Below are 10,861 nucleotides of genomic sequence, written 5' to 3'. Positions count from 1 at the left end.
TTTACGTAAATTTTTTGTTTTTAAAGTTACAAAATTAAAAATTTTAATTTTTTTATAATTGCTGTTTAGGTTTTAAAAAAAAAAAAAAGTATTAAAAGGCGGGAGGAGGGAGGAAAAAGGAAAAGAAAAAAAATTTCTCTTGGGGGTGGGGGTCCGGAATAAATTTACTATGGGGATTACGAACGAAAGAAAAAAAACCGGAAATTGTATAATTTAAAAAAAAAAAACATTAAAAATAAATTTTTTTACGTATTTATCATTTTTAATTTTTTTTCCTTTTTGAGGGGAGGGGGTTTTTTTAAATTTTTTGTTCGAATTTTTTTTAACGTGATTTTGTTTCATTTTTTTTTTCTATTTCCACGACATTTTATTTTAAAAAAACATTAAAATTTGTTTTTATGGAATAAAAAAATAATATAAAATAAAATTCAAGGCAAAAAAAGGAAAAATTTAAATTTTATCATATCACGACATTTCCTTCTTTTTTTTTCCTCCCTCCCTCTTCCTTCCCCCTGCCCCGCCCACCCACCGCGAAAACACGCCTTATTCTTTTTAATCATACATACATATATTTTTTTTTTTATGGAAAAATAAAAAATTATTTTTTCCAAAAACTTTTTTGCAATTAATCTAAAAAAAAAAAAAAGAAAAAAGAAAAAAAGGAAAAGTTGACTTACGATTCGTAGATATTTGTCTTTTTCAAACTGTCGGAAAAGTCTGTCTGATTTCATTTCAACAAAACTTTTTTGCAACATTTTCTTTTTTTTTTTACTACAACGTCTTTAATAAAAAAATTTTCCATTTATTTTTCTTTTTTAAAAAAAAAAAAAAAAACTTTCATTTTTTTTTTTGTGTCACATTCAATTTCATCATAAATAAAAAAAAATATATATATATATACGAGAAACAAAAGAAAAAAGAAAACCTTGAATACTTTCCCACTTAAAAGAAAACTAAATGATAATAATAATAATGATAATAAAGATGAGGATATTTAATAAGAAGAAAACGTGAAAAGAAAAACTCGCGTTAACTAAAATTCCTAATAAAAAAATTAATTTTTCATTTTATTGAAAATAAATTTCAAAAGAATTTTTATTTTCCAGTGAATTTTCCAGCGTGAATGTGTCGATTTTAAAATTTAATAAAATTTTATGTATGTATATTAACTGATAACCTTATTATTATTATTATTATCATTATTAAAAATTTCATTTTATTTTATTTTTTTTTTTAGAGAAATTTTTGGAGAAATTCCAGTTGCTATAAAAACTCAATAGCCGAGTAAATATATTATTTTTATTTCTATTTTTTTAATTTTGTCTTTTTAAAAAAAAAGAGAGAGAAAAAGAAAGAGAGAGAGAATCCAAATATATCGAGTTACGTTAAACAAAAAAAAAAAAAAACAAATTTTGACGCAGATTTTAAAAAAAAAATTATTATTATTTTTTTTTCTCCAGCCATTTTGTCGTTTTTTTTTCTTCAAGTAAAACGAAAACGGATAAAAAAAAACAATTTTTTTTTCCTTATGAAAAATAATAATAATAATAATAATAATTTTTCGTTCATATTAACTGTAATTAAATTTTAACGTTTCGACGATTATTACCCGAAATCGTTTGTAACTAACCGTTTGTATCAAAATAATTTATTTTATTTTTTTTGTATAAACAACAACAACAACAACAACAAACAACCAACGATTTATTATTATTATTATTAATATTCGCGCGATTAATTTATTAAAAAAAAAAAAAAACGAGAAAATTCTTTGTTGGCTTTAAATTATTCTCGAAAAATTAAACACGTACGATAAGACTCCATAAAAAAATTTTTATAAATAATAATAATAATTAATAATAAGAATAACAGTAATTAATAATGATAATAATAATAATAATGAAAAATAATTAATAATAATAATAATAACAAAAATTATAAAACGCAAAAATATTATTCGAAAAACAAAAAAAGAAAAAATTCGCCATTTTTTTTTTTAAATTAATTTAAATTTATTATGGAAATCATTGATCGATCGATTGATTTGATCGATTGATCGATCGATTGATTTGACCGATTGATCGATCAATCGAATGTTTATTATAATATTTAATCGTAAATATATTTAAACTCGACACTCGCTGGAAAATTTTTCGGAAAATATTTCACCAGAAAAAAAAAATTTAAAAAAAAAAAAAACGATTTTGAAACGTGCGTTTTATAAAACGATAGAAACTAATAAAAAAAAAATGGGGAGGGGGAGGGGGCGTAGAGGGGGAAAAGAAAATTCCATTTTCCGCTCCTGATTTTAATACCGAAAAAAAAAAAAAAAATTTAAATATTGTCTCGACTTTTTAATCTCTTTAAAAAAAATAAAAAAATTTTTTTTTTAGTTTCTCTTAATCTTTAAGTAGATTTACAGTTATAAGAAAAAATAAAATGGAGAAAAGAGAGAGAGAGAAAGAGAGAGAGAGAGAGAGAAAGAGAGAGAGAAAAAAATTATTTTAAAATGAAAATAAATGACTTTTTTGTATATTCTCACGGATCATGATGATGACGTAATAAAAAAATCTTAGAAAAACTTTTTTTTAGGGTTAAATAATGCAAAAACCAAAAAAGTTTCAGTTTCCATAAAATGAAAATAAACAAAAAAAACTTATGACGTAATAAACATAAACGAACAAAACTATTTCAATAAGAGAAAAAAAAAAAATATATATATATATATATATATATATATATATATATATATATATATATATATATAATAAAATAAATAAGTTTATGAACTTCCGGTTGGCAAGAAAAAGAAAAGTTTTTATAAAAAATAAAAAAAAATGGGCGTATAAACATTTTCTGAAATATGGGTAGAGGGGGAGGGGAGAAGAGGGGGAAGGGGAGGGGAGAAAGAAAATAATTCAAATGATTGATGCGATTAAAAATGTCGAATTCCAGACTTTGAAAAAAAAAAAAAAAAAAAAATACTCGCGCGTTATTTATTACCGAATAATATTATCGTTTTAAAATATAAAAATTTATTTATTTACTCCCTCCGCCATTTTGTTTTTTTTCACAAACCGAACCGGAAAAAAAAAATTTTTAACGGAAACGTTGTTAAAAAATTTAATAATAATAATAATAGTTTTAAAAAAAATACATAAGAAAACCATCAAAATGACTGGAAAAAAAACTTTCTCTCTCTTTCTCTCTCTCATTAAAACCTTTTCTTTCAACGTCATAAACTTTTTTTTTTTTTTTTTAAAAAAAAAAAAGAAGGATGAGTAATGGAGAATAGTAGATGGGCAAGCAAGAAGTGTTTCGTGAAAATAAAAAAAAAAAAAAAAAAAAATACATTAAGAAAATGTAAAAGCACTTTTTACCACTTAAATGTTTTAACAACAATCAATGATGACCTCCTAAAAAAAATTTTTTTTTTTCTTTTTACATTCGCGTAAAGAAAAGAAAATTTTTTTTCTTTCCCCCCCCCTTCATCCCCCTTTCCTATACAAAAGTTAACAAACCCATGGGATTCAAGGAATAAAATAGTCCCTAATGAATAATATTGAACTGTTGAAATTTAACATTAGAATTATTTTTCTAAAAAAAAAAAAAAAGAAAAACTTTTTGTCTTAACAACATTAAAAACTCAATTTTTAAAATAAAAAAAAAAAAAAAATTCCAATTTAACTAAATTACTTTAAACGACAGCACAATTTTTTTTTTTTCTTAAGCAAATGCAACAAAAAAATTATTATTATTATTTCAATTTTTTTTTATTTATTTCCTTTTATTTCCTTTTTTTGTCCTTATAATTTTATTACTTATTTAACAAAAGAGTAAAAAAAGTATTAATTACTTTAATTAATTAATGATGTAGTAGAAAAAAAAAAAAAAACGTTACGTTTCCCATTTATTTTTTATCAAATCACGTGACGACATTAAACGCGGAAAACGTTTTCCACGTTAAAAAAAAATCTTAAAATAATTTTTTTCCATAGAGTAAATAAACCGATACGAAATGATCGTTTGAAATTCCCAACAAAAGTGAGGGAGAGTAGGGGAGGGGGGAAGAAAGAAAAGATTTTAAATTTTGGAACATTTACTCGATCGATCTCGATTAAAACGTCTTCTGCTACGTTATAATCGTAGGAATAATAATAATAATAATAAGAATAAGAAATAATAAAAAAAATAATAAAAAAAGTTACTGTTTTGTTTTCTCGACCATCAACGACGATCAAAATCCATTTTCACGACGATGACGATTCTCCATTTTGTTTGATAACAATTTTCGATTTGTATACGTCTATGTACATGGTCAACAAAGCAATCAAACCCAATATGGACGGTATTCCGCATCCGTAAACCATAACATTTTGATAATATAAATTCGGATCCGAAAACAATGCGGTTTTACTAAAAGCAGAAAAAAAAAAACAAAAACAAAAAATTAAATCATTATCATTCTTCTCTTTTTTTTTTTTTTTTTTTTTGAAAATATTCAGTATATATGAAAAAGAAAAAAACTTACGAATGTTCAATAAATAAAATGGCTAAACCTCCTAAAAATTTATCCCCCGCGGTTACGATGCTATAAACAAAAGCTCCATTAACTGTATCGGTTCCAATCATATCAGCACACAAGCAAAGACTTGCCACGCCCGATACAGACCCTGCAGCTCCTAAACGCAAGCAGAAAAAAAAAAAAAAAAAAAAAGAAAACATTTATAAAAAAAAGAAAATCGTTTTCGTAAGATTTGTTTTTTTCTCTCTCTATCTCTCTCCCACCCCCTGTTTATACCTAACAGTGCAGCAATTCCAAAAATTTCTGCAGTGTGAGTAAAATCTCTAAGTATCCAAATACATCCGCAAAAACTTAAAATCATTCCTATGATGTAAAACATCTGAAAAAAAAAAATTTCATTCGAAACTCGTAGAATTTGTTTTTTTTTTTAGTTTTTTTTCCCCATTGCTTACTTTGCTGCTGATAAATTTTCTGCATTGCCTAACGATTAAAGATGAGAAAAAGGATGCCAGGTAACAAATTAACGGAACCGTTGCTATGTATTCGACTTCGTCACCGATTTTTTCAACGACGTACAAGGGTAAGTAAACCATTGTTATGTTTACCAACATTCTACTCGTGAAATAAATCAATATGACCTGAAATTTAAAAATACCATACGAAGCGGTCAAATTTCAACCGAATCATAAATCATTTATGCCGTCGGATCGATAAATAATAACAACACTTCCGTATCCGGTTTGATAGACTGACTCGCGTCACGACAATTATTACAGGAATCAGATGTCGACCCGAAATTTGTTGCGAGAAAAAAAAAAAAAAAAAAATTTTTTTATTACGTTTCCGCTTACCGATTTGCGTTACCTAACATTTCCAACCTTGATATTGAATGCAAGGCCAAGTTTTTTAGAGCAATTAGTTAAAAATTTTAGATCACATCTTCGACATTGTTTTTCATTTACCTGATATAACAAAATCGATTTGAAATAATCCTTAGCTATTTGAGACCAGGACGTGGGACCCTTTTTCGTTTTATTATCCGAACCTCCTCCGGAATCGCTGGGAGTTTTTAATATGACGTGAAATAAAACTGTGAAAATTCCGCCGATTGTGAGTCCCAATAAGGCAATGGACTGGAAAAATAAATAAATAAATAAATAAGCATTTTCCGAAAGCATGAACCGAATTTCGCGGATTGACACCTCTCGACATTTCTTACCCTGAATTTGTATGCATCGTTTGGACCTATAGAACCCTTGTCATTTTTTGTCACGTGCAATATAAACCACGTTATGAGATATACGAGCATGTAAGCCAAAACCCCCGCGCTGTACCTAAAAACAAAATGAAAAGAATTTTCATTTTTCATTTATTTATTTAATCTTTTAATTATTCGCGAACGATTTTTTTTTTTTTTTTTTTAAATTAAAAACTGAATTAATAATAACTGTGTCATCAATCGTATGTGTTCGGTGGAATAAATTTATTTTTAAGGTTAAATGACAAAAAAAAAAAAATTGAAAACAAAAGTGCGGAAAATGTATTCACAGGCACCGTAATTTACGTTTTTGTTTTTGTTTTTTTTTTTTTTTTTTTCAAATTTCTATTTGTCACGTATTTTTGTTTATGTTACTAGTTATAATTTAATTTTTTAAAGGAAAAATTTAAATTTTTAATTTAAATCAAACGGAAACAACATTTTAAAAAAATTAAAATTTTTTTCCATTAAAGGGAGAAAGAAAACCAAACCGGAAAACGATTTTTCGCCCCATTTTAAATAAACCGACAAGGAAAATTTCATATTTTCTCTCTCTCCCTCTCCCCTCTCTCTCGTATTAATAAATTTTTTTCCCTGTTTTCCAAATTTCATAAAAAGAAAAAAACATACGGGAAAACGTTTCGAATATCGCGGAAAAATGAAGAAAATCAAACAAAATTCAGTTTTCTCGTAACGTGTAAAATTTGGGTGAGGAACGTTTTTCCAAGTTCGTTGTTACCTTCAAGAAAATTACTAATTTTATCGAATTCTATTAGTTTAATAAACAAACAAAAAAAATTATATAAACAAACGTAACCGAATTTCCCGGAGAGAGAGAGAGAGAGAGAGAGATTATTACAACGTGAAAAAAATTTATTAAGTAAATGTTTTGTTTCTATTTGAAACGTGAGTCCGAAAATTGCACACACTTTACACACACCTTTGGTAATACATATATCATTTTAATTTTTCGCATTTGATAAAACATTCCGATAAAAAACAAATGGGTTTTAACTTTTAATATTCGGTAAGAGAGAGAAAGAGAGTGAGAGAGAGTGAGAGAGATAGAGAGAGAGAGAGAGAAAATCGAGGAAAAACGCTTACCGTAGAGCAGTCAAATTCGCTCTTTCGTTTTTATCTTTGGCCAAATCCGTTATTATGGCCAAATGTGCTATTTGAACGGTCGCCCAACCCCATTGAAAAATCGATACAAGAAAACAAAAATATATCGTTCCGGTAATTATGTCGATTTGATTGTAATTTTGCCACGACGGTAAATCATCGTCCGTCGTCGAATTTCCAACGACCATAACAGTGTTGGGAAACCAAGGACAATCCGAATATATCAATACGAAACTGTAGGTTATAAAAGCTGTACCTGAAAATTAAAATTAAATATACGTATAATAATAATAATAATAATAATAATAATAATAATATTTTTCTTATCTCGATCGTAAAAAAAAAAAAAAAAAAAAATCTCATTTCTCATCAAATTACCAATCAAATGCCATGATTTTCTCGTTCCGTATCTATCTATCAAAATTCCGCAAATGGGAGAAGCAATCGCGTCAGCAACTTGACCTACAAAAAAAAAAAAAAAAAAAAAAAGAAAAATCTACGAGTTAATTATTTAAGTGTCGACAATTTTAATAAAAAAAAAAAAAAAAAATTTTCTTCTTTATAATTTAAATTTTCATACGAAACAATTTACCCAAATTTTTATCCAAAATTTTACTTGTAACTTGTTTACTGACTAACTCCCCGAAATTTTTTCTCATCCATATTTTAACAATAATAATTCGACATTGACAAATTTATTTATTTATTTTTTATTAATTAATTAATTAACGGTCGACCGCCGTATTTTTATAAATTTTTTAAAATTATTAAAATTATATTTTTATTCCGACTATTATTACAATTTAAAATAACAATTAATAATAATCAATAAGTAAAAACTTTTTCAACTTACTTAGTTTTTCGAAACCGAAAAGAAAATTTTTTTTTTCGTTAAACTTTATACGAATTCGATTGAAATTATACATTTATTTTAATATTATTATTTTAATGAATAAATATAAATTTTTTTTTGAAAGATTTTTTTTATCCGAAACGTGGTAGAAAAACTATGGTCGAGTCTTACCAACGCACACGAGTAATCCGGCAATGGAAGATGGCATTTTCAAAACCAATTCGTAAAATAATAATGTATAAGTAAACCACATTCCACTGCAAACATCGTTCATGAAATGTCCCAAACCGTAAGCAACCCTTTGAGAGAAATTTAATTCACCACTTTTAACCCCATTACCAAACATGATTCCCGTTTTGATTTTTTCTTTTTTTTTTTTTTTTCGCGGCAGTAACAACAACAACACTGAGTCCTCTGTGTGCTGTCACTTGCGGGACTGCGTTTTGCAAACATGTCCCATTATTATTACGTTTATAACACGAGAAAGAGAGAGAGAGAGAGAGAGAGAGAGAAGGTGACGCGTTCACTATATTTACTATTAAATAATTTCGGTGGCCTAACCCAAAGAGAAAATTTATTTTGTTTTTTTATTTTTTTTAAATTTAATTTTAGATTAATAGAATAATTTTTTTTTTTTTTTTACCTAAAATTTTTTATGCACTAATAATAATAATAATAAAACAAATGACCCAATAAAAATATATGCGTTCTCATATATATATATATGGTTATTGTAATACGACCGTTTAATAAATAAACGTATAAATATTAATAATATCATTTTTTTTCTATTTTTTTTGTACTGAAAGTAAAAGTTTTAATTTCTTATTTTTTTCATAAGGGTAATATTTTTTTAATAATTATTAGTATTCGTGTTACCATAATAAAATAAACGGCCTTTCAAGTACGATTCGATTAAAGAATGTTTTTACTTTTTTAATTCGAATTTTTTTTTTTTTTTTTTTTTTTTAAATTTTAACACGTACGTAAAAAAACACATAAATTACTATTAACAATTTAAACAAGTAATTTTTTCATTTTAAAAATAAAATTTTTCATTGAAAAATGTCTCTACTAAAGTATAGCATCTCTCTCTCTCTCTCTCTCATTCTCTTTACAAAAATAATAATATAAAATTTTTCTTTAATATCCTAACGACAATTAGCTACATCAAAGCGTTATTTAAATAAATTATTAAAATTATACAATAAATACAATAACGAAATTAAATAAATAATAATTATTAAAAATTATAATTAGCGTTCGCGAACCCCAAATATTTTATTACGTAAATATATTTAGTTATTTAAAACAATAAATTGTTTAAATTATATCCAAAATATAATTTTTAATCGTAACCGGAATATAATTAATAATAAAATTTGATTTTAAACACAATGAGTAAAATAAAATTTCCGATTTTTTTTTTTTTTTGCCTAATATTTGTTTATTTTCGATAAGGTAAAGTTTGATAAGGGTTAACGATTTCAACTTGATACCGTTCGTTTCGAAAACTACCTTTTTTAAACAATTACGCCAACGTAGATTTTTAAACTTATTCACAAAAAAAAAAAAAATTTACATTCATTCAAAACTATAGAAAATTTGTAAAAACTCCCTGTGATTTCTACCTTTTTGTATTTATGTAATAGTTAATATTTTTTTCTTTCTTTGCAGTAATATATCAAATTATCAGAATTTAAAATAACATCAAAATTAACAATCGATAAATTTGATCGATAGTACTTTGAGCAAATTGTATTTTATGTTAGAAAGAATTGTTTAATTTATAAAAAAATATTCTTAGTAATACCAAAATAAATTTCAAATAGTCTTACAGTTAGCTATAAAAATTTATACATTTACAAAAATTTACATTAATTAAATTAAAGTTTTTTTTTTTTAAATCAAAACCTAATGTCTCTTTTTCAAATTCAAAATGTCTTATTAGCTATTATCAATTCGATCTTGAAGTTATCAGTACGAAAGAATATTGAAAAATTTGTATTACAAATTTTAGCGACTTATAATATTTTAAAATTCAAATTACTCGAAGGGCATACATGTGTTATTATTATGTATTCATAATAATAAATATATATTTCTGATGTAATATAAAAACTGATTTATACTCTCATCATAATTTACTTAAGAAATAATACACTAAAATGTAGTATGCTTTTAATACACAAATGTCAGTGATTAAGTAATTCAATTTCATTATGAAAAAATTAATAAAAAATATATACCTATTTTACGAATATCATTTTCTATGTTATATCCTCTTTTAATATCAAAAATTTTAGGATTCCTGAAAGAAAAATCAAAAAATAAGTTTAAATGCAAAAAAAAACATGTAAAAATTATTTACTTGCTAAAATTAAAATAAAATGAAAATTATTAAAACAAAGTTACCAGTTTTCTGTAAATGTGTTTTCAATATGTATATAAATAGGTGATTAACATAATGCCTCATGTTCTCATTCAGTAGTATAAAATAGTAATACCTAAAACAGAATAAAAATTAATTAAATTATCATCTACAATAAACTAAGCAAATGTTAAATTTAAATAATAAATGTAATAAAAATAAATTAAATATTAGAAATTATTAAAAGGTTATTGTTTCAATTTAAAATTTGTTATATATAAATATTAAACGATGCTTACAATACATACAGCTTATCGAAAACAAAATTTATTAAATGAATTATACTAATTATTATCATATATAACGAGAAAATTACCGAAATGAGAATTACACGTTATTTATATCATAAAAAAAGTCATGATCAATTAATTATTGTAAATTATTTTACATTTAAAAAAAAAAAAATGAGGGAAAATATCACGCAAAACAAAATATTGTTTAAAAACAATGAAACTGTTTCAAAACGCTCTCTATGATTGTAAATTTGAATTGTAGGTTATGGCAGCACTGACGATGACAATAAATTGTTCGCGTCGAGTCTGTTTCGGATACTAATGTTGCTCAGGAGTATTTATAAAACGTTTTATAAATTTTTTTTCAACTTACCCACGTTGCAAACACGTGCCGTCGGTATCAGGTTTCGAGCGTAGGTCGAAGTATTAAAAACAAAAA

General features: G+C 24.9%; 1 protein-coding gene across 1 annotated transcript; it reads right to left on the bottom strand.

Annotated features, from left to right (window-relative positions):
* Positions 1-4,250: 4,250 nt before the first annotated feature.
* On the bottom strand, positions 4,251-8,104 carry Phum_PHUM181220 (uncharacterized protein; the record flags this gene model as incomplete). The annotated part of the gene is made up of 9 exons (XM_002425155.1): positions 4,251-4,416; positions 4,532-4,682; positions 4,802-4,904; positions 4,978-5,163; positions 5,488-5,658; positions 5,745-5,859; positions 6,888-7,161; positions 7,284-7,367; positions 7,930-8,104. The coding sequence occupies 9 exons, from the start codon at positions 8,102-8,104 to the stop codon at positions 4,251-4,253; spliced, it is 1,425 nt and encodes a 474-aa protein (XP_002425200.1).
* Between the last annotated feature and the right edge of the window lie 2,757 nt (positions 8,105-10,861).

The sequence above is a fragment of the Pediculus humanus genome, genomic scaffold (genome assembly GCF_000006295.1).
Source record: "Pediculus humanus corporis 1103172107529 genomic scaffold, whole genome shotgun sequence".
Lineage (NCBI taxonomy): Eukaryota > Metazoa > Arthropoda > Insecta > Psocodea > Pediculidae > Pediculus > Pediculus humanus.
This window is presented reverse-complemented; position numbering and strand designations above follow the sequence as displayed.